At 36.4% G+C, this 25,688-nt stretch overlaps 1 protein-coding gene and 1 long non-coding RNA gene across 2 annotated transcripts in view; both read right to left on the reverse strand.

Annotated features, from left to right (window-relative positions):
- Positions 1–3,099: 3,099 nt before the first annotated feature.
- The window catches only part of LOC147584114 (uncharacterized), a 37,318-nt gene continuing 14,729 nt past the window's right edge, over positions 3,100–25,688 (reverse strand). Inside the window, exons 5-6 of the mRNA XM_086716016.1 lie at positions 7,624–7,755; positions 3,100–6,403 (exon numbers count right to left, since the gene is read on the reverse strand). Of these exons, the coding sequence (XP_086572142.1) occupies positions 7,749–7,755 (7 nt within the window). The 3' untranslated portion in view covers positions 3,100–6,403; positions 7,624–7,748. The remainder of the gene's footprint in view (positions 6,404–7,623; positions 7,756–25,688) is intronic.
- LOC147584115 (uncharacterized) lies at positions 13,247–24,406 on the reverse strand. Its single transcript, XR_015241155.1, has 2 exons — positions 24,330–24,406; positions 13,247–14,963 (listed from the first exon to the last, which is right to left on the reverse strand). It is a non-coding gene; the product is annotated as an uncharacterized LOC147584115 (long non-coding RNA).

Raw genomic sequence — 25,688 nt, forward strand, 5'->3', positions numbered from 1 at the left:
GATAATATTATATGCTCAGAATGGAATTGTATTCTAAGGACGATGGGTAAGAATATCAGGCTTTAAGTACTCTAAGCTACAAATTCAAAAAGAAACACCGGCTATTGGAAGCAGCCACCTCTCCGCAGGACCTCCTGAGATGGCAGTTATTTCACAATACCATCTTTACTTCAACCATTGTCCACCTAAGGCGAAAATGTTGCCTCTTGATGAATTACGGTGCTCATGAAGTGGGGCAGTTTTCTCTTATATACTCCTTGTAAAAGAGAAGTATCTTTCTCTTTCAAGCCAAGGGTAAAAGGGCCCCCAAAGTCACTTGGTTATATATAAGTTTATGTACTGGATCTGAAAAGAGGATTGGGACAGACGTCATAATGGGGCATTTCTAGAATGTAAACACCCATACCGCCATATTGATGTCCAATACCACTCCCTTCACTCTTGTTTTAAGTTGCCCAGGAAATAGTAGGCAGGATCCTGAAGGTTACAATAAGCCCAGAAATGGGGTGACAGTCGATGGATGCCGTGAAGCCCTGGAAGTTAGATGGGATTGTATACTATACTCCAGGTGTGACAACACAACATGGAGCGAAGAGGCACATTCATCAGAGGCATATGACCTGCGATGTCTGGCTGGGTGGGTGAGGGGACAGCCAGAAAATGTTAGGAAGTTGCTCAGGAAGCACTTCTCTTCAGCGAGTTGTTAGAAACATCTGTCCACACCAAGCCCACAAAAAAACAAGCTAGAACAGCAATATAGTCATCCCAGCAGGAGACTGCAAGACTACAGCCTTGTCTTCTCTTGCCAAGAATAGAGTAGGAAACTCATGGAAGAGGGGGTGAGTGTGTCCATATATGTACGAGAGAAGAAACACAAACAAACTACTACTCTCACCTTTTGACTTGAATTATCCTGTCTTAAGGGGGTTGGAAAAAAATATGAAATTAAAGTTGTTAAACAAACAGCACTGAGCCTCAAGAACTTAAATGAGATTGTTTGAATAAATACAGGTTAATAAAAAGCTGTAGAATTGGACTAAGATGGCACATTTAAGGGAATATATTACACATTGAGGAAAGGATGATCCACTAGAGCTGAGTTAGCATTAATTTTTAGAACAAAAACTCATTTTATATCCCAAAGATTCCTTAATAAATTACTTATAAAGCTAATATTTATTGACCCCATGTTTTGTGCTCAACCCTTACTAATCCCGTCACAATCATAATTTCACCTAAAGGTATGGGTTTCTTCTGCATTTATTTTACAGATAAGGCAACTGAGGTTTATAGAGGGTAAAGAACCTTTCAAAAGGCCCACGATAGAGATTTAAAATCAATCTGCATGCCTGACTCCACAGTGCACACTCTTAACAATGGTGTTATGCTGTCACTCTTTGGGAAGGATATTGCAAGCAAACAGAAGAGTACAGCAGAATAGCATGAAACAATATATGTATGGGGTTACATGTAACCTGGCATTGCCGAAGTATTAAGCGTGAGGAATAGGAGGATCGAGACCAGGTCAGTGGATAAAAACAAGTTCATGGAGATCCTCTTGTGCACACTACCAAGGGTGCACACTACTCAAATTGTAGACAGTGGGCACTAGGGAAATTTGGAAGGGTTTTTAACTACGGGAGTAATATGGCCCAATCTGTGATTTCTGCCAAGGTTGATTCTCTCATATGTGTTAACGTTGCTTTAGCCAGATATCAGACTCTTTTTTTTTTTTTCAACGTTTATTTATTTTTTTGGGACAGAGAGAGACAGAGCATGAATGGGGGAGGGGCAGAGAGAGAGGGAGACCCAGAATCGGAAGCAGGCTCCAGGCTCTGAGCCGTCAGCCCAGAGCCCGACGCGGGGCTCGAACTCCCGGACCGCGAGATCGTGACCTGGCTGAAGTCGGACGCCTAACCGACTGCGCCACCCAGGCGCCCCTCCAGTGGCATTTTTCAAATAAATAGAAAAAAAATATTAAAATGTGTATTGAACTACCAAAAACCTGAATAGCCAAAGCAATATTGAAAAGTAAAACAAAGCTGGAGACATCACATCCCCTGATTTCAAATTATATCACAAATTTATAGCAATTAAAACAGTATGGTATGGCCATAAAAACAGACACACAGATAAATGGAACAGAATAGAGAGCCCAGAAATAATTCCACACATATATGGTTAATTAATTTAAGACAAAGGAACCAAGAGTATACAAAGGGGAAAGGATAGTTTCTTCAAGAAATGGTGTTGGGAAGACTGGACAGTCACATGCAAAAGAATGAAACTGGACCACCATTACACCATATGCAAAAATTAACTCAGAATGGATTAAAGACTTAAATGGTAGAATTAAAACCATAAACTCATAGAATAAACCAGGTGGAAACTCCTTGACATAGGTCTCACTGATGATTTTTTTGAATCTGACACCAAAAGCAAAAGCAACAAAAGCAAAAATTAGTAAGTGGGATGACATCATACTAAAAATCTTTTGTACAGTTAAGGAAACCAACAAAATGAAAAGGCAACTTACTGAATGGGAGAAAATATTTGCAGCTCATATATCTGAAAAGGGGCTGATATCTAAAATTATAAAAAATTTATACACTTCAATAGCCAAAAAGAAACAATCCAATTAAAAACTGGCAGAGGACATTTTTCCAAAATATATAGAGAGAGATGGCCAACAGGTACATGAAAAGATGCTCAATGTCACTGATCATCAGGGAAATGCAAATCAAAACCACAATGAGGTATCTCCTCACATCTGTTAGAATGACTATTATCAAAAAGACAAGAAATGACAAATGTTGGTAAGGATGTGGAAAAAGAGAACCATTAGGCACTATTGCTGAGAATATAAACTGGCTCAGCCACTAGGGAAAATAGTATGGAGGTTTCTCAAAAAATTAAAAATAGAACTACCATGTGATCCAGTAACTCCACTTCTAGATATTTGTCCAAAAAACAAAGAAAACACTAATTTAAAAACACATGTACTCCCATGTTCATTGCAGCATAATTTAAAATCACCAAGATACAGAAACGTCTAAGTATCAATTAATGGATGAATAGATAAAGAAATTGTGGTATATATACATTTATATATAATTTATAGTTTTATTTTATTATATTTTTATTTTATACATACAATGGAATATTATTTGGTCATAAAAAAAGAATGAAATTTACTATTTGCTACAACATAGTTAGACCTCTGTACCTCAAGGGCATTATGCTAAGTGAACTAAGTTACAGAGAGAAAGAAAAATATTTTGTGATCTCTCTTATATGTAGAATAAAAAAAAAGAAAAACAAGCTCATAGATACAGAACAGATTACTAACTGCCACAGGCAGAAGTTGAGGTAGGGGGTGGAAAAAGTAATTTGCTTTAAAAATGCAGTTTAACTATATTTTTTGATCTAGCGTGTGTGTGTGTGTGTGTGTGTGTGTGTGTGTGTGTGTGTGTGAATTTTTATCTATACCTATTGAAAAAAGAAAAGCCACCTATTTTTAAAAAGAATTACATGTCATAACATTTCATTCTCAACCCTTAATTCAAAACTTCACAATTGACTTTTCTAGAACCACTTTCCATATAAATATATGGATAACCAGATGTTTAAATATCTTCATAATTTAACAGCTTTTGAAATTTGACTTTAGCATTTGTTGTTTGCAGGAAAAGGTTGGTCATGAGCTAACTTAAATGTTTATGCCTAGAATTTCACGTGACTAATTTAAAAGTCATACTTCTTAAGTGTTATGAACATTTTTTTTCTATGGATCTTTGGACATTATAAAATGAAATATAATCTTTATAACATACTAAAATTTCTTTACCCTGGGGATTTTATTTTATACTACAGACAGCATCACATCTTGAGAGTATAGAATTTCAAGCCCAATTCTTAGGAGAAAATTAGCAAATTTTGTGAAATTGATTATAGAGTTAGCCAACATAAATAGCATGTAAACTCTCTTAAGTATCATATAAGACAAAGACTACTAAATTCAAGTCGTTGGAAATAAGCCAAAATGCAATCATCTCTAAATCTTAATAAGAATCCTTATTTTAAAAAAGGTGTATTTAATAGTAAGAGATAAACCTAAAAGGAGACATATCTGATTACAAAAACAGACATTCTTGTGTTTAATGCTCATATAAAATTCAATACAATTTCAAATTGTGAACAAAATGTTATTACATTTCTTCATGTTTTTCTTTATAGAGTTAAAAACACAAATAAAATAGATATGAAAGGATACTCTTACCTAAATACACAGAGATATTTGTAATTTTCTAGGCACCACAAAATGCATGGCATTCTGGCTGTATCATTGAAATTATAAAGTAATATCTTTTAGATGACATGTTAAATCAAAGTTTTCCAGAGATTAAAGATTACATGGTAAATCTGGTAAAGAGCAGGGGTTATAAATCTAGGGTCCCAAAATATGTCTTCAAAACTCTTCTTACACTCTCCCTAAAGCAAAGGCCTCAATATAACATTAACTTGCCAACAGATTTTCTGTTCAAAATAGCTGCCAAGGGATTATTGGACATTTGGTATTGTAACACACATTGATAATTTGCAATTTATGGAATGCCACAGTTTCATGGTTACATTAAAAGTCAGTTTTGTTTCTTTCCATAGCATGTTGAAAGAACCTGGGTTTGTTTTATCCTGTAGAATCTGAAAATTTGCAATATGATAGTAAAATATTAAAAAACACCGATTAAAAGAGAATGGTAGGCAACTGATTTGAAGTTGCATACTTTTTGGAGAAATCTTGACAAAGGGCTTCTTTTCTTTTCTTTTCTTTTCTTTTTACTTTATAAAATTTTACTAAAATTAAAAATAAATAAACACAAGAGAACATGTAGCAAAAGATAAAATGCAAGCAAAAAAATCAAAGATGCAATGTGAGTATTCAATTATTTCAATAAACCATTACAATATTATCATATAGACTCAAAATTATTTGGACCAGTTTTAAATTCTCAGATTAACAGTTTTAAACTTACTTGCAACCTTAAATTCTTTGCCTGCAAATACACATTCATGCTGTTTTTCCTCTCCTTCTCCCTCTGCTTTCCTACTTCTCCCCGTCTCTTTCCGTCTCTCTGTTCTTTCTCTCCACATCTCCCTCCCTCCCTTTAAAGTATAGAGTAAATATTTTAAATGCTGATGGCTAACATTTTTAACTAAATTTTCATCTTTAATGTATTTGCTTATGTACACCCCATCTAAAAAATAGTCTCATCTAGACAATATTGTTGAAATAAATATATAGCATCAATAATTGTATCATTAAAATTCATTATGAAATTTTAGTAAAACATATTATAAAATTAGAGAAGGTTTGGGGCACCTGGTTGACTCAGTCAGTGGAGTGGGGGACTCTTGATATCAGGGTTGTGGGTTTGAGCCCCACGTTGGGTGTCGAGATTACCTAAAAATAAAATCTTTAAAAAAAAAAAGTTAGAGGAGGCTCAAAATAATGTGCTATATATTTTGTAAACCTTAAAAACTGTGTTATTTTAGACATTTTGGCATTTTTAAAAAACGAAGCATAAATGTTGCAATAGGATTTTAAAATTCTGTAAAATAACTATTTGAGATAAATTGATAATGTTAAATAAAAACATCCTGATTTAGCTTACTGGTTGACATATATTTGTTGGATAAATAAGTTACTGACCGAAAAAAATCTTTTGGCAAATGTTCAAGATAAATTCTTACAAAACTAAAAATTATAGTTTTATTATTTATTTTTTTATTTTGGAGAATGAGTGCACATGAGCAGAGTAGAGACGCAGAGGGAAAGAGAGAGGATCTTAAGCAGGTTCCATGTTCCAGGCTCCTTTCCATAACACTGGGAATATGACCTGACTGGAAATCAAGAGTTAGACGCTCTGTCGACTGAGCCAGTCAGGTGCCCCTATAGTTTTATTTTTACTTCACAATAAAGGTAAGAGTTGTTTCCTAACGTGATTTGCACTGCTAGCTACTATTTAAAATCAATTTTCCTCTTTCTTTCCTTTGCTACAAGTCACTTTTATGGATAATATAATTTAATTTCCCAGTAATTATGCAAATACATGAGAAAATAGTGTTTTTACCTCTGTTTTAATTAATTTATTGTTGTGACAATATTGAATATGTTTATTATAACAATGTTATGAGTCCCATATGCCTTAAGAAAAAAAGTAATATTGGGGCGCCTGGGTGGCTCAGTGGGTTAAGCGGCTGACCTCGGCTCAGGTCATGATCTGCGGGTTCAGGAGTTCCAGCGCAGCATCGGGCTCTGTGCTGACAGCTCAGAGCCTGGAGCCTGCTTCAGATTCTATGTCTTCCTCTCTTGGCTTCTTCTCTGCTCGCACTCTGTCTCTCTCTCTCTCTCTCTCTCTCAAAAATAAATTTAAAAACATTAGAAATAAAGAAAAAAGTAATATTGTTTTTTAAACACAGATCAGAAAAAATAAGTAAGTACATTAAATTTACTATCACTTATTTCACTTTCTTAAATTCTTCATTCAATCCTGGCAGAGATCGTAATTAATTTAGATAAATTAATAATGAATTCTTATTTATTTATTTAACATATTTATTTGTATAAATTAATGAATTCTCATTTATTTCCTAGTGGGCATTTAGCTACAATACAATAAACAATAGGAAAATTCAACATTTTTGAAAGATGCCACTTGTGCGAAGCGCAGGTGCTAAAGCCAAAACGGGATATGACTGGATTTTTCTATACATGAGTTGACCTGTTTTTTTCCAGAAACGATCACCATTCAGTCATGGTAACCTTGACCAAATCATCCACCTTAAAGATTTATTAAATGTATCAGTTGACATTCAATAACAGTTTACGTCTATGGCCATAGATAAATTATGTGAACCTGGCCTGTTCTTTAGATACAGCAAATTACCAACAACTTCAGGGTTTTTTTATTTTTTTAATTTTTTTTTTAAATTTTTTTTAACGTTTATTTATTTTTGGGACAGAGAGAGACAGAGCATGAACGGGGGAGGGGCAGAGAGAGGGGGAGACAAAGAATTGGAAGAAGGCTCCAGGCTCTGAGCCTTCAGCCCAGAGCCTGACGCGGGGCTCGAACTCACGACCGCGAGATCGTGACCTGAGCTGAAGTCGGACGCTTAACCGACTGAACCACCCAGGCGCCCCTATTTTTTTAAGTTAAAAAATATTCTTGGGTAGGAATAATAGTAAGTGATTCGTTTTAAGTTAAAACTTTTCCTAATTCTGAGATCTGTAGGTAGAAAAGGAGGGGCATTTAGAGTGGGTAGAACTAACACCAATGTATTGAATGTAAAAATTAATTTGAAAACCCTTTTTTTTTTTTTAATTTTTTTTTTCAACGTTTATTTATTTTTGGGACAGAGAGAGACAGAGCACGAACGGGGGAGGGACAGAGAGAGAGGGAGACACAGGATCGGAAACAGGCTCCAAGCTCTGAGCCATCAACCCAGAGCCTGACGCGGGGCTCGAACTGACGGACCGCGAGATCGTGACCTGGCTGAAGTCGGACGCTTAACCGACTGCGCCACCCAGGCGCCCCTGAAAACCCTTTTAAGATATTGTGATACCTCTCAAAGGTGGGGGTGGAGTGTATATTCAAGCTGGAGACAAGGCCGTCTTCCAATTGGTAATGTGTGTGGATACAGCCTGTTCATGAATTTTCATATCCATATGATTGGTCCTCAGAACAGAATCAGTGCCTGCAGATCAGAAAGGAGAAAAGCAAGATGGTGGAGAAAAGAATATTTACACATGTAGCTAACGAGGCTCCTTGAAGAATAGAAAGAAAAGTTCTTGAAGATGAGTCTTAATTTACAGTATTTATATGTGAAGTTATAAAGAACTGAGTAAATAGTACTTTTCTAGTTTCTAGAAAGAAGTAAACAGTAAATGAATGCCTTATTTGTTTTATAATATTTTGAACACAAAGCGAAACGTTTGCAATAGAGGGTAGGAAAAAAAACCAACAAAGTTTTCTTAAAGTTTCCAGACCAAACGCCAACATTAAAACAACAATATTAAGTATGTATAAATGGAGGTGCTTTAACCCAGACAGGCTGGCAAATATAACGCTTAAGTGAAAAAGGCACCAAAATGCTTCCTCCGCTATTAAACCCCCAAAGAATTTTAATTTAAACTTAATTAGAGTTTTAAGTAAAACGTTACACATTAATTATCCAGTCTCGAAGGACATGCAAAATAATGTCCTTACACAGGAAGTTGGTTCAGCATTGACTAGCTGCCAACTGTCAGACTAAGGAATTTTTACAGAGACCTGCATGCAGAGGTTTAAAAGGTAGAGGAATTAAAATTATACACACACACACACACACACACACACGCACACTTATATACCTATATGTATAAATAATTAGTATAACTTTTGTTATAATTCTCTGTGACGCCATACTTTGTAGTAAAAGTGAAGCACATTGCAAATGGGAAAAAACTTACTCATTTAAATATTTTAAAGAGGAGAAAATATAATTTTACAAAAATTGTCACTTTTTTCCTGTTTTAAAAGAAATACCTGTATTCAAAAAATATTCAAGTTTAGAGATTCATGTCCTTACAATCCACAAATCTTTTCTAAATTAGTCTTAAACGTCTTATTTGCTGATTCAAGTAAACAAATGACAAATCTATAAATACATGACCGATGAATAACGGTATCTCAATGAATTTATAGACTAAATGTAGAAAATTCTCAAATGCAAAGTATGTCATTTGTATTTATTATCTTCAAATTTTACATGTACGTCATGTAAATAATTGAACTCAAAACACAGGAAATCATCATTCTTAAGGGTTTAATGTTGACTATTGGCCAAACTTGAACAAATAAGAGACTCTAATCAAGGTCCATTTGCAAAGAGCTCCAGACCACCATTAATTGTTTGAGTAGAAACTGAAGTAAAGTTTCTATTGGGAGAATTTCATGTTGCCTGAAATTCTTGCTCCCAGGAAAGTAATGGAGTTGTGATCCACCTCTGTTTTCTAATAGTATTTAGCACACCTCCATGTGGGTATAGTTTTGAAGTATGAATTTTTACATGTGAATGGAAAACTACCTTCTAATTATATATTTGTTAAGAATAGCAAAGTATATTTTGTTTTTAAATATTTTATTACCATTCCCCATCCTCATTCTGCTTTTCTTCCCATAAGCAGCCATTCTAAAATGTCTGATGCATAACCTTTTGTTTGTATGCATTCTTATAAGATGTGTATTATGGTTTTGTGTTTGTGTGTTTTAAATTTATAAAAATATTTTGCTCTAGAGTTCCTTCTGCTTCTTACTTTGTTTTAACACAATATTTTCAAAATCTATAAATTTTTCTGGGTTGCATTTAGACTGAGGTAAGTCAGCTTCCAAGATAGCCCTCAGTGATTCACACACTTCTTGGCAATATGTGCCTGTGAGATTACCTCTTATAGTCAATCAGAGTTGGCCCTGTGTATGACTAATACGGTGCAGTAGATGAGTGGCAGTGTGATTTTTGACGCTAGGTCATAAAAGGCAATATGGCTTCTGCCCAGCTCTTTCTCTCCTGGGACTCAGAGCCAGGGGAGGAAACCCTGGCCATAGGGAGAGGCCACACATATACCTTCCAGTGAATAGCACCAACCAAGGTGCTGTTAGTTGGCCATGAGCCAACTTCAAATGCCAAAAATGTGAGACAGTCTTTAGATAATTCCAGTCTCTGGTCTTTGAGTGGCCCCAGCTGAGGCCAAGTGGGATGAGATGTGATATCCCCATTAACTTTCTGATCTATGAGTGTCAGTTTGGGAGCTCTAAGCGGGAAGTGCTGAGAGATCAGACAGGCAAAAGATTTGTAAAAAATGCCTGTGAATGATAAAGGAGGAAGGGGCAGAGAAGAAGGGAAGGGTCTTCAGACTGTGATGCAAATATGATACTTTTGGAGAGAAGGAAGTGAGGAGACTTAAGTGAGAAGAGCTTCAGACTGACCTGCAGTTCTGAAAAAAATCTTGTAGAGACTGATAGGGAAATCCTAAGCAAAGGTTACCCACAGAAAAGTACCATATCAGGCAAAAATGACCAGGCTCTAGTTCCCTTGCCATGCTTAGTCATTGGCTATGAGGAACCCTGTGAGAGGATGACCTTGGCGTGAACATCACAGGGCATTCAATTGTGTGGCAACTGGAGGCTGACAGTCAGCTATGCTCCACACAGGTTTCTCTTTATGGCTGCCACACTCTACGCCATTCAATGCACAGATCCACTTTTCCATGCATCTTTGGGAAGCAGCTTCCCCCTACTTCTCATGGACTTCACTTCCTGAGAGAACCTTCCTTCTTAAAACATTTTCTTTTATTGGCTCTGATGGTACTACACACCATTGATTTTCTATGGCCACTCCCTAGTCTCTTTGGCTGATTTATCTTTCTCTGTATAACCTTTAAAATAAGGAGTCTCCCCAGGAACTGGCCATGGCTCTTTCTCATAGCAGGGAATCAATGGGATGAACTACTGCCCTCATCTGTGCAGTTGCTCTCAGGGTCACAACTGGGATTCATCATGTCCATTCTCTACTATCCGCTATTTCTATTCATGTCTCACCTCTGCAGTTCTTGATAGCTATATACAAACAAAGAGAGAGATTATGAGGAATTGGCTCATGGGATTATGGAGGTTGAAAAGGAGATTACAGAGGCTCAGAAAGGCTGCAGTCAGCAAACTGGAGACCCAGGAAAGCCAATGTGTAGATGTATACTTCCAGTCTGAGCCTGAAGACATGAGAACCAGTTGATCCAGTGGTGCCAGTCCAAAAGCTATCAGGCTCAAGACCCCAGGAGAACCAATGTTTTGGTGTCACTCCAAAGGCTGGAAAAGACCAATGCTCCAGTTCAAGCAATCAGGGAGGAATGGACCCTACTGGAGGTAGGGTCAGTCTTTTTATAATATTCAGGTCTTTAACTGATTGGATGAGTACCACTCACATTAGGGACAGCAGTCTACTTTACTCAGTCTGCCTATTCAAATGTTAACCTCAGTTAGAAACATGATCAGAATAATGTTTGATCAAATATCTGGGTACCCGTGGCTGTGTCAAACTGACACAAGTCACCACAGTGATTCATCTGGTGGTGCAACTCAAACCTTAACCTTCTTTCCTGAAAGGGCTGAGCTCTTCCCAGGCCAAAGTTGCTACACATGTCCATTTGCTTTTAACTAGAAGAGATGGACTGGGTTCCACATGAATTGCTCCAAATCAGGATCACCTACAAGACCAGTCATTTTGTCTACTTGATATTAAATTATTTAAAAAATCTCATGCCAAGTGTTTGTTGGTCCTCTTCTTTCTCCTTCTTCTAATATTGAGCATTAAATTAAATTAATTCCTTGGTGGTAAGTTGTTTGCTATTTGAAGTCAATAATCTTTTAACATTTTCACTATGTACTTCAGAATATCTTTTTGCAAGCTCTAAGGATTTTTGCTTTTCATCAGCCATTTCCTAAAACTTTGGAAGAGTGGACAAATTGTGAGACAAAGCGTCTTTCACATTTGTTCTTTACATGTTGTGGTGCATTTTGCCAAAACCTGATTGATAGGTTTTAAGGACCTGATTGATGTTAAAACTATTCCATAAATCTGTTAATGGAGTAATATCACACCAGCTACTACACATTCCATTTGAGACGTAAAAAAAAAGACCACTTAGATAGGATCTTCCCAATCAATAGCTACAGGAACTAAAAACACAACAGGAAAAAAAAAAAGGCTACTCAGATAGGATTTTCCTAATCAATAATAAGAGAGGAATATCTGGAAACATTATCTGTTATCAAAACAGGCTTGTTTGCAAGATTTTACTTCTTCATGTATTCCATTATGAATAATCACAAAGATAACACTTCCTATAATCATTAAATGCTTGTTTCACAAAGCACTCTTCAATGACCCCTTAGGGACCATGTGGTTTGGGGAATGATAAGCTAACCCATTTTTAGTTTAGCGGTACCTTATTTCCACCTAAAAGCAATGTCAGCCTATCTTTGAAAGCTTCAGGTGTGTGGCACTGTCTTCTTCTAGTATCTGAAATAGACCTACATGATGACATTCATCTCTAAAGATATCCAGGTTCATCAATATTGAACATGTGCTTTTGCAGAATAACCATGTTATCAATACTTTCCTGCAATTTAGTGAGGGTATCAGCAGCAGCTGCTTCACCTATGACCTTTAAATTACACAGTCATGTTGCTAAATCTGTTGAAGGATCCTGAACTTACTCAAACTAAGGTCTTTTGGTGACTCTCTCTCTCTTCCTCTCCTTTTTCTTCAAGTCTTTGAAGATTAATGTTTTCTGCTCTATCAACATGGTTCTCTACAGCATTACACAATGACTGAGGCTATCAGCATATAATGCATGGTTATTTCTCTAGTTTTTTAGTACCAACAACACTTTTCATATTTTTCTTTCTTTCTTTTTTTTTTTTTTTTTACATTCTCACATATAGAAAATCATTGCATATCTGGTAAACAAATACAAGTGCATTGCCAGGCTTATGTCTTTCATGAGTTCTCCTCTCTCAGTTCAATTTAACACGATTTTTCTTCCAATGGATGCCTTTTCTGGACTTTAGGCTTGCCTAATTTCTTAAAAGGCCTTTTCACTTAATAATGTAAAGAAGACAATCGATAATGCACAATACTTTTAAACAAATCCTATTAGAAGAGCTAAGATATGGCTGAAACAATCTACACACTCTCATTCAAACTCTTAATGCAACTTAAATGTTTTTACTGGTACATTAGACTGTGTGTTCAGTAATGAATGTGGAGGAAGTTTTGCAAGTATTCAAGTGAATATATGGCTAAGAGTTCAGATAACTGATAACTAGAGACACAATGTTATGTTTGCAATATTATATGATTCAATGATATGATTCATTGATGACTCACTCACATGAGAGCGAACATGTTTTTATTTGGACCTCTAAGCAAGTGTGAGTGGGATCCTCTAAGCAGCTGTCAAGAGGATTTGAATTTCTTGAAAGTGTGGGTAGAACAATGCTTTCAAACCCAGAAGGAAAATACTATTTACATTCAAAAAATATGCGATAGTGGGAAAAAGAAAGATTTATCTGGAAAGTAAGAAGACTGAATAAGTGTTCTGTCATAAAAGCAAAAAGAAGAGAGATTATAAAATGAACCATGCCAAGAATTTGAGAAAATATTGTTTTATTTTCACATAGAAACTTAGGGTAGACTTAAGTGATCCTAGATTTTTATCATTGGATTGGATTAATTATTACTTCAAGTAACTTTTACACTTTTGATAAAGTTTGGGAAATAATAACATAAATCACATAGTTATATTTTATTAGTAAAGAACATTTTCATATAACACATCAAATAGTAGCTTCAGAAGACCACCAAGGAAGGAGCAAAAAAAAAAATAAATAAATAAAAAAAATAGCTCTCTTTGGATTTTTGTTAATCTTTATTTTGAAGGCTCAAGTCTATGCTACCTAGTAAGAATGCATCACCACCTTGTGGAAATTCCTTCAAACTACAGACACATGATCCCAAGTTCCAGATGGATTCAACAGACTAGGAGATCAAACTATTTCATTTCCATTTAATTTAATTTGACTATTATTTCTATATAACTCACAATCCAATCTTAGTCTCTCAACTCTTCCTCACTCCTCAATGCTAGACCTATCTTTCCAGCTGCTTGGTTCACTTTCCCACCTGATGCTCTGTAACCACTTAAAATATCATAACTTCTAAAGCAAATTCTTCATAATACTTCTGTTTAAATTAGTGGACACTCATATAGTGTCCAGTCATCGAGGCTAAAAATTTAAGCTTTCTTTGATAAAAATCTCCCATAAAAATCCACTCCAACTTAAAATTAGTCACCAAATGCTCTTAGTTATAATTCCTTAATGTCTTTCCCAACTATCCTCTCCTTTTTATCTCTACTAACAAAATCCTAGTTTATGCCTTCAAAATTGCATATGTAGGCCATTTTAAGTCTTCTTCTAATCTCTATGCTTCTATTGTCTCTTCTTCCCCCATTGCTACTGCTAATGTTGCATTTCTTCCCTTGTTAATCAGTTTACTTGATTTAAACTGTCTTAGGCATGATGGCTACTAGTCTTCTCAGTGTCTATATATTCCTTTCCTTCTTTCCTACCAGTGTGTTGGATATCTGATGTTCCAACCATACTCTATTTACTATGTCCCAAATATGCTCTACTGCTTTCTTACCTCTCCTCCTAAGCTCATACTTCCTCTCTTTGTTATGCCCTTACAGCATATTTGGATTTCAAAATCCTTGTGAGTTTGAACATTTGTTTGGACAAATGTTTAAACATTTCTGCAGTGAAGTTTAGTAAACTTGAAGACAGTTTTCAGAAAAATGGTTCTTTTCGATCTCAAAACGTACTCCAATCTGGACACACAGGCATAATGGATATTCACTTGGCAAGCTAGGCAGCTAAATCCATATTGGTAATGATTGGCATTAAAAAACAAAGTGGATATATGAAGGAAGAGAGTGTCTGCTCATATATCTTAATTGTGACTTACTTAGTTTGCTATACGCCTTTTGTTCCTTCTATGTAAAATATTGAACAACTGTTTAATAGAGTTTAACAAGCATTTTGATCTTCCCACTTTGGTATCCTGAATCTCCTTACTGACTAACTTTGCATTTTAATCAAATGAATTCGAATGTTTTTCAAAAGAATCATGCATATAACTTTAGCATTTCAATAGATGTTTCTACTGGACAAAATAATATAGGGTGAGTTGATGACAGAGGAACTGGTCATAGGGTGGCAGGTCTGGGTGACGAGTAGAGCTTGGCACATGTTTAGAATCAGATCAGATCAGAATTGCAACAGGCGTTCCCAAGAGATTTGGTGCGACTGTGAGGAGGCAAAATAGATCACTTTTAAGCAAAATGTACCACAGACAGATCAGATAAGCAGATTCAGAAGAAGATTAAACAGAGGAGGCAGTCTTTCGTCAAGTTTTTAAGCAGCACCAGGGAGAGCTCCCCGTGTATGTCAGTCTCCACTTGCAGGAAACGGATGGTGTGTTCTTTTATCACTGGCTAGGAACTTTTCAGATGGACCTGATACCCAAGGTAGTCTATCTGACAGCATAGACCTCTGGCCTGTTTAGTCAGATCTCAATCCTCAGTGGATGAGGCTTCATTCTCATAAATCTAAAAATTATTGGGTTACTAACCCAGGTTGATTTGATGCTTGGGTTAGAAGATTAATTTTGGTGGAAGAGATTCTCCTGAAGTCTCAAGTTCTTTGTGTTCAGTTCCCCAACCCCCATCATATAATCATGCTGGAGAAAGGGGCTGAAGAGAGTCACCTTGCTCAAAATTATACCCTCCTTCCCAGGGCAGCCCACAGCTAGTGACTGGTTGATTCAGTCAAGTTCTCTTTTCCTAACTCAGAGAAACTCTGAAGAGCCATTAAAATTTCAAGCCTTTCACAGGGTCAGCTGAGGCCTCACTGGGACTGTACCATAGCCCAACTTCTTATTTAGCTCAGTCCTGCTTCATTCTCTTCTCCCACAAATGTTGATGCTGAGAATACCCACCATGGAAAAGACACTAAACAACCAGATAGATAGAAGAATTCAGCTAGTTGACACTAATCCAAATCCATCATTAACTACCACAGGGCTGACACAATGGACACAAAAATATAGTAGCCATGGTGGCAGAGATGGTGGCTAAGCATGGGCTATAGATCATGGGTTCTCACTCACCAAAGCTGAGACTGCTACTGCTATAACAGATTTCCAACCTGTTAGTAACAAAGACCAATGGTGAGCACCTAATGACACTATCCCTTGAAGAAAAAAATGAGTCATTTGGTGGCAAGTCTATTATATTTGATCCTTTCTATCATGGTAAGGGGCATTAATATACCTTGTCAGTAACTGGCGTGTATTCCAAGTGTGAGTGTGGTTTTATTGTCTGTGAGTTTTGACTAGCACCGTCCTTCAAGGGCTTAAAGAATGTCTGATACACTCACACACCATCCCCTATAACTTTTCATCAGATGTATGGGTCCACTTAACAACATAGGAGGTATGATAGTACATGATCATGAAGCTCCCTGGTCCTGTCACATATTACACATACAGTGGCTTATGGCCTCATAGAGTATGTAATTACTTATCAAAAGCATAGCTAAGGCGACAGCTTGGAGATACTACCCTACAAGGATGATGGTATTATCCTCCAGGACACAGTATACAGAGTAAACAAATGACTATTATAGAATACAACAACCCCAATAGATAGAATACATAGGTCTGAGAACCAAATGATGAAGTAGCAGAGGCCCTGCTTGCCACTGCTTTCAGTGACCCGCTCGGAGAACTTGTGCTTCCTAAAATCTGCAACTCTGTCACCAAGGAACACAAAAAGGTCACAATGAATTTTCAACTACAGCTGTTGCCTAGACACTCCAGGTTCCTCATTCCAAGGTACCAGCAGGCAAGAAGAGAAACTGTCATCCAGGCAGGAATAATTAACTCACCTCATCAAGAACGGGTAGGGCTGCTATTACACAATATGGACTAGAGGGAATGAATATATGTGGCACTCAGGCTGTTGTGTGGAATGTCTCATGGATATGGATAGCAGCCTCAAAAGAGCATGATAACCAGAAGCTTGGACCTCTTAGGGATGAGGGCTTGATCATCCCCACCAGATAGGCCATCCAAACCAGCAGAGTTGCTCACTAAGGATACGGCAATCTAGAATAGACAGTAAAGGGGGGAGATGCTAAGTATCCATTGGAGCCTCAAGACCTGCTGCAGCTGCAGATCAACTTTCTCTTATCTGTTCTCCTAAGGAAGAGAGCCCCACCAGAGTTCTGAATGAGTTTCTGTGGAAACAAGTAGCTCAAGGGTTGGACTGTCATGGATGCTGTGATGTCCTTCTTAAATCCATCTTCAAAATGGAAGAAATGATTTTTCAGCTGCTATGAAGTTGACTGAAGGCTCTCAGATCTGTTCTCATCTTAGAATTACCACCAGCTTAAGAGAGCCGTGTTGCCTCTCAGAGCAGTCCATATCTAATGACTGGTAAATACAGAGTTATAAGGGCTAGGCCTCCTCACCTTAACTTGGGACAGCCGAGAAGAGCCCAGCTCCAAAGCAGCTCACGAGGTTGGCTGAGACCTTTGTTACATTTGCATCACCGCCCAACCTTCCCCTCTTCCAAACCCTGCTTCCTTTCTTTTCTAAGAACAAACTTCCTGCATACTAATCTTCCACTTTAAAGTTTGCTTCCTTGGGCACGCGATCAGTGGCCTCTACTAACAGTAAGTGGATCAGATATTTTTTGTGGATTATATAAACTTCTGTTAATGTCTAGAACAGACATAACCTTCATGGTCTGTATAAAAGAAATTCCAATTCTCTCATGAGTATTTAGTTATATCATCAATGTGTTCAGTTGATGGAAAAGTATAAGCTCTCTGGACTGATTCTCATTTCTACCCAATAGGAATATAGATATATATATTTTTAAACACCCTTAATTGTTGGGAAAATATCTTAACACTGAAGAGAACTGAAGTTGTAAAGCCTTAATGTCTATAATCCATAATCATAGACAAAGATTACATGATATATAAAGTTTAATTTTTAACAAATGTATCCCAGGTTTTAGTTTCAAGAAGACCATTCCTCAAGGAGAGCAAACTCTCTATTATCTGTCTGATCATGAAAAGGAATGTGTTGATTAATCATATTCTCCTTAATAGAGATTCCATATGTACTATGTTTGAATGAGCAATTTTCAAATGATTCAAATATATCAATATACATTTAATATCCAGATGACTATGAAAATAATCTAATAATACGTTTTTTAAATGAGTCAAAAGTCATTTTAGGATCCTCTTACATTACAGGTTTATGAATATAGATATTGTAATTTAGACTTGCAGGAACAATTGTTAAGAAAGACTTCCAATCGATCTACTAGTGGACCCCAGAATGACTATTATACTGTCATAACGCATTTTGAACCACACATTCTAGGTGCAAAGACCACCAGAGACCAGAATGCTATCCCCTAACTGTAGCCCACAGTCGTAAAAAACATAGATGAGGGGTCTGTTTAGCTTTCAAGTTATAAACTAGTTGGTCAGTATGTGTGACTTAAGAATAAATGGGGAAAAGTGAACAGTACAAGTAAACAAATGCAAAAATGTGATAGGTGGGTGTTGAGTATCATGTGTGCCTATCCCTCTGCTCCGTGGAAATCACTGTCAATGAGAAGCTCCTTCATTAGCATCTTTGCTCACAAAAGAATACAAGGTTGTTCTGATATATTTCCTCTGAACAACTACAACTCACTTTATGAATACATCTGACATGCACTCAGTATCATTGCAGCACTCACCCTACCTAGTTGTCAAGGAAACAGACATCACCATCACTTAGGAAGTAGTGAAAAGAAATCTGTAAAAGAACAGAAATGTATTGTATATTGCAAGGGTAAGAGTTCCTTTCTCTGAAGGAGAATTTGATGAGTTTCCCATTTTAATGAATTGAACTCAAACTCACTGCAAAGCATAAAATCTGAGCATGACAAATAAGATGCTATAAACAATGCTCACTGATGGCAGAATAATAACGAAGGTGAACTGGCTTTATATTTACAGGTAGATTTATTACAGAGTATATTCATTATACCCAACATAAGGTATGCTATGTCCATATCTGAAAATTACTAAACTGGCTTAATTTAGTGAATTCGTCATTTTTTAAAAAATATTAGCAATTAAAAACCAGTAAGTATATAAATAGTTGACTAAATGCAACAAATTCACCTCAAGTTGTAAATCCATTTGCTTGGGAGATGTGTTTTTGTTAAAGTCAATATATTGAAATGATTAAGAACTTAGCTTCTAATTCAAATATCCTTGTAATCAAACTGCAGTTAATTTACAAAAGGAAAGAAAAAGATGGCACATTCAGAGGGGTTTAAATGAAAATAATGAAGGGATTATTTACAGAGGTGTGGGAAGGTTGAAAGAAACCATAAGGGATGGTGACAAACCCCAGGACCAGCAAAAATGCAAGTCATTACTACTCCCAAGAAGTCAAGAAATGGTATTCCCAGAATTTGGTTAAGAATGAAAACAATACCCAATAGAAACTATAGCTACATAGGAAAGCAAACCCTCTATGCAGCAAGGCAGGAGGGGAGAGGGAGTGTAGAGTAATGAAAAGTAACACCATTTCTCTCTTCTTTCACTATCAAGCTTGCTGAGCTGTCCCTTTCATTGAAGCCAATCAGAAGCCAGGGGAAAAGACAGCCTGGATGATGCCCCAAAACAGAGCAGAGTGGAAAATTGATCTAGGGAAGCAAATGGAAAATGATATCCAACATATCCACTTATTAGTTCGATTACCAGAGACATATTACTTAATCTACGTATCTGTTTCATCATCTCTAAAATATAGTTAATAATAGTATCTTTCTTACAGGGATGTTGTGAAAGTAATATATGAAAATAGCTAGAAAATCATAACCCAATAAACCTTACTCATTATTATTTTTCCAAGTCAGTTTCTTTTGAATAAAAAATGTGAAAGTATTCATGCCATGAGAGATGGAGAAGGTAACTTCAGAAGTTGAAATTTAGAAGATATTCAAAACATAAAGCCCTAAATATATACAACCGTGTTAACATTAAACAGAATAGTAGTTCGACATTTTCTGCATTCGTCAAAAAAGAAATACGTTTCAAATTTTAAAAAGTAATTCATTATTAGTTATAAAATGTTAAACACATTTTCTAGTTTTAACCTGCCTATAGCAGAGGCATCAATTTCTTTCACATTAATAGCTTGTGGGGGTCTGTGGTCTGCAGACAGAAAAAGGGCTCCTTAAAGATGTCCATGTCCGTGTCCTATCCTATGAATACCTTACCTTCTTTTGCAAAAGGGATTTAGCTGATAGGATTAAGTTAAGGATTTTGAAATGAAGAGATTATCCTGGATTACTCTGGTGGGCTCAATGTAACCACAAGGGTCCTTAGGAGAGGGAGGCAAGAGGGTCAGAGGGAGAGAAACTGTTGAGATGATGGGAGCAGAGGCTGGAGTGATTAGAGGAAGGGATTGGGAGTCTCTAGGAATGCCCACAGACTCTAGAACTGGAAAAGGCAAGGAAACTAACTTTCCCCTAGAGCCTCCGGAAGGAATGCAGCCCTGTAGACACCTTTAGTTTAGGACTTTTGACTTTCAGAACTGTAAGATAATGTATTCGTGTTATAGTAAGCCACTAAATTTGTGGTAATTTGTTACAACAGAAATTTTAAAAAAATACTAATATAGGGTCTGTACTAATTGTTTCTCTCTGGCTCCCTAGATCCATTTTCTGTCTTCTCCATCTTGATCTGTGCCACAAAAGGCTAACTTTTGGCTTCTAGCTGAGATCAATGAATGGGAAGTAGTGGCTGGCAATGGGAAGCCTGGAAGAGAGAGGCCAGAGTATTTATCCCTACATGACCAGCCAATCACTGCTGTTTTGGCCACAGGCATCCTACCTTTCAAAGCTTCCAGGATCCAAGGCTCAGGGACGATAACAACTCCCCATGTTGCTAGTCCTAAATGTTTTACTACCCTGTTGGTTTCCTTAACCCTGACCACACTTCCCTAAATAGTCCCTTCATTAATAACTCTCGTTAAACCTTTTGAGTACACCATCTTTTTGCTGCCAGATGCACTGTCCGATTCAGCACAAAGTATCTGTTTCATAACTATTCATTTAAAGTTCAATTAATGGAGTATTAAATTGTCCTTGAGGTGCTCTGAAGGAATCCCAAGCATAAGAGAGTTTGGCAGGCCAATAGTCTATCAGTAATTACAATTTTAATTTGTTCATCTTTCTTTTTGAATTATAACATCTATCCCCACTACAGAGAAACAAAATCCTCACCCATTAAAACAACAACAACAACACACATTTATAGCGGCTATTCATATTTGCATATACAAAATAACATTTACAAAAAATGTTACAAAAATACCTTCAAAGAGAGAAAAATGTGTTCTAGGCACTTTTAAAACTAATTAGCAAAGGCAGACAGAAGAATATAGACATTTTTCATAAGGTAATACAATTCACTGCAGCATTGAAGGTCAATTAGATATAACAGATCATTACAGGAATAAATAAATGGTAAGTAGAATTTAATTTTAAAAGTGTGTGTGCCCATTAGGAGCACATTTGTTTTATTTATAGTCTATCAAACCTATTACCATGGTTGTTTTTACAAACTGTATCAAGGAAATGCCAAATATCTGGACTGATCAAAAATACTTCGTCAATCATCTGGAGCTTTTCTATAATATGGAAAATAAATATCCAAATGACTGATAACCAAAATGTACTTATCACTTTACAGCTGGCTCTTTTATACTGTGTGTATAGATAGATCAACTTAATTATGACCAAGTAAGAGCTGGGTTAAAGTTGCTAGTAGAAGGAAATTTCCTCTGTATGTAAATCACATACATTCACACTTCACTGAATTAGATAAATAAGGTAAAGCAATAAAAAGGAATAACTTTTAAAACCCTCCACCAGTGCCCTCAACTTGGTTAAATAACTGTACTTCATGCAAATCTTGAAGTTCTTTCTCCATCTTGCAAACAATCAAACCCTACAGAATAATTTCTGCTACAGGCAGATGATGAAAGTTTGTGGGAAATAAAGCTAAAGTTCCCCACCAAGTGGGCTTGAGATTTTTCACATCAATTAAAATTGGTTTTGGTTACCATTTTGCTATAGGTTCTACCTCTTCTCACTTTACTCATGAGTAAATGTCACAAAGCACAGAGGACTAGTGATGGCTCAATACACATTACTGCTCCTGGAAATACCACAAAGAGTCTTAGATACAGAGACACAATAGTGTCAGTTCTATATTCTCACTGAAACAAAGATACAAGAACAGGCTTCACTCTCTAGATAATGCATATTTTAAAAATGCCTCAAATCAAAGGATTATAAAAATACAAAACTAATTAAATATGCACATTAATATTATAATTTTAGCACTTGCTTTTAGCTATAAAATAGGTTCCTTTCTCTAAAGCATATTAAGAACAGAAAAGATTTATGCTCATGTTGTATGAATTAAACACTTGTATGAACTACACTGAGCTGCCTTCATTAGACTTAAGGCTGCTTGTTAGTAAAATCTAATGTGCTTAAAGTACATACGTAGGTGTGAACACTTGCATTTCCAAGGTCAATTTACCATTTTTATACAGTATTGTAATAAATAATTTATACTTTGTAACAGAACTAAGATGGGACTCTAATCAATATACATGATAATTGGTCTGTCTTTGGTATGAGGTATTAGCTTCTCTTTAAGTTGATATGTACTATATTATAATGTGTGTGCAGTCTAAGTTTTAATGTTGGATTATTATATAACACATTACATCATGGATAGTACTTACAAAATCTATGCACAGCATTAATGAATATGTGCTCATATTAGTATCTATTGGCATATTACATACATACATTTAGACAGACACATATATGTGATGTGTACATATATGCACATATATACATACATACATATATATGCACATATACGTATGTATGTCTATATATCTAAAACTTACCTGGCATTGCTAAGAAAAAATAAAGCTATATATTTCTATGTGGCTAGAAAAAATATAACCATCAGCAAATTCTTAACTAGCAACTAAATTCTAAGTGTACTTCCCATTCTGAAGTTTTTTGCCATTTGAACAGAAACAGATCTACTATATCCTTCCTAATGTGACTACAATCACTACCACCATTGATAATAACTATAGTAATGATGATGATGATGATAATGCTATCACTACTGCTGTCACTACGATGCCTATAAAATCAATCTGCTTGGTATTTATGAGTTATTTTCATATCAATTATCTTATTTTATTCACATCAACCTTGTCACGTGAAAATATAGTCTTTAATGTTAGAGGCCTAGATGTATGCATTGAAGGTAGTGGAATAGGAAAATTAGATTTGCCTCATGTATCTCTCACAACTTAGACTTCCACTTTACTTTCTCTGTGAGTAGGCCTTCCATGCATGACTTTAGGAAATCTGAAGCAGGTATCTTCAAAACACTTATTCTGGGTTGGTGTTTGAAAACCAACCAAACTTCAGCTGATGTGGGGCTGCCACAACCCACCAGAGGCATCAACTGAGAGCAATGAGGGTACCTTAACGGCCAAACAGGAATAGGGAACAAACCTAGAATGGACGAACCAAGGCTAAGAGAATGTGCCTTACTGTGTGATAGTCCAGATCACCTGGTTGGGCATGTGAACTCAGAACCGGCATGGGCATCCCAATGACTCTCACAGAGTTCAGAGTTTGGCAGGATATCTTCTCAAGCATCCTGGCAACAATACCATAAGATGTGGAAGGTGCTAAGAATCACTTGCTTCATCGTGGTGCCTTCTCAAGAGACAGCAATGCCCGTTCCCATTCCCTCTGATTCACCAGGTGACCTGGATATGAAGCAACATTTCAGTTTACAGATTGCAGGAGGCAAGTGTATAAAACGCCTCGCAAGAACAAGGACCAAGAGGGGCGCTTGGGTGGCTCAGTTGGTTGAGCGTCAGCTTTGGCTCAGGTCATGATCTCACAGTTTGTGGGTTCGAGCCCCGCATCGGGCTCTGTGCTGACAGCTTAGAGCCTGGAGCCTGCTTCTGATTCTGTGTCTCCCTCTCTCTCTGCTCCTCCTCCACTCATGCTCTGTCTCTCTCTCTCTCTCCTTCAAAAATAAAAACATTAAAATAAAATAAAATAAAATAAAATAAAATAAAATAAAATAAAAAAGAACAAGGACCAAGAAACTGAGTAATGAATTTGGTGCCCTTTTGGCTGCTAGGCTGATCGATGGTAATTGCTTACTCACCTCAAGCAAGGACTTGATGTAAATGCATGTTCTATGGCGCCTTTCCAGGAGTTATGGAGAGGAAAGAGGTACAGTATTGTGCTTACATTACACCTTTTTCAACAACACTAAATGGAAAGATTTGTGAAAGATTTCATGCTTTGAATACTGAAATTCAATCCAAACACTCAAAGATAACTTTCATTTTCTGACTTTTCTCCCAAGAAACTACAAGTTATCCTAACTAATTTAGACAAGCAACCCACATTCCCTTTCAGACAACTCTGTAATTATTTTGTAGACAAGGCTTGTAACACTTACTTGAAAGACTAGAAATGTGAGAAATGCACAATTCTCCATCTGGAACTTCAGAATGAATTTGGAAAGGGCCTCTTTCTCTAATAAAAGATGAGAGACCACAGTGGTTATTCGACCAATGAGTAGAATCTCGCTTCCTCTAACTTTAGGGAGAAAATTGCCACAGACTAAATCTATTCTGGGCCAAGGACATTTTGATGAGCAGATAATAAGGGAATTTCTGTAAATGCTAGAAGAGAGTTCTTCATTTTGTCTCAGTTGGAAGTATTTATTTGCCCACCCAAAAAGCTTCCCAAAATATAGCTTATTGAGATTATTAAAAAAGATAAATATTTAGAAGGACACAACATACACAACATATTTTTAGAAAATGTTGTTGATGTTAGCAGCAGCAGCTAGTTGTTTATTTTATGCAATTTTGAAACAAAGACCAATCATGATAAATCCTACAAGTTCTCACTAATATACTCATTCAGGATATGATAGTTAATAATTCTTTCTTTTAACAAAGTAGATATTATATATTATATACTATGTATTGTAAACATATCTATGGATATCTTTAGAATAATGCTTTCTCTTAAAAGTATATATATATAGAAATATATATTTATATTTATATGATACACATATAAAACATGTATCTCATATATGTAGGTATGTGTGGTATGTGTGTGCATCCCACCAACATAGGCTATTTCAAACAACATTGAAATGTCTTGAAATAAAGTCTAGAATTATTAACTACACTATGTTCCTACATATATAATTATATGTGTAATGGATAGATTATGGGTGTTCTATCCCCAATTCAATGAAATACGACACAACATTGTGTGTTAGAAAGAATGTAGACTATTTGCGCCTTGGTTTGGTGATTTGGGGAGAGGAGTCGAGGAAATGGAGGTTTGCTTACTTCGGATTTGGTGCTATCAGGGAATAGGGATAATTCTATGATTGGGTATCTTAATAAATCTTTTCCAGAAGGAGGTAATACTAGAAGGAAAATAAAGCTGTAAGGAAGCAGCAATCATTTAAATTAGCCAGGAGATGTTTGATATTTCTGTGGTTTGCACAGTGCCCTGTGCTTAGACAAACTTATCAAGCGGTCTTTTCCTTTATAGTCACAGAGAACCCTCACTTCATGATGATAATCTGTGAGATTGTTTTGGTGGGTCAAACAGGAGAAAACTGAGTCTTAACTGGGAGGACCAGGTCAGCTCCTAACAACTAGCAAAACTGAGGCCCATCTGTAAGTGTCAGACCAAGTTCCTTAATGTCGGAGGCTACTTTTCTCTAGAGAGAAATCTCTAGAGAGATTCTATTTTTCCTTCTAGTATTCCCTCCTTCTAGAAAAGATTT

This window comes from Puma concolor, chromosome A1, assembly GCF_028749965.1.
Source record: "Puma concolor isolate L17-30 chromosome A1, mPumCon1.1.hap2, whole genome shotgun sequence".
Lineage (NCBI taxonomy): Eukaryota > Metazoa > Chordata > Mammalia > Carnivora > Felidae > Puma > Puma concolor.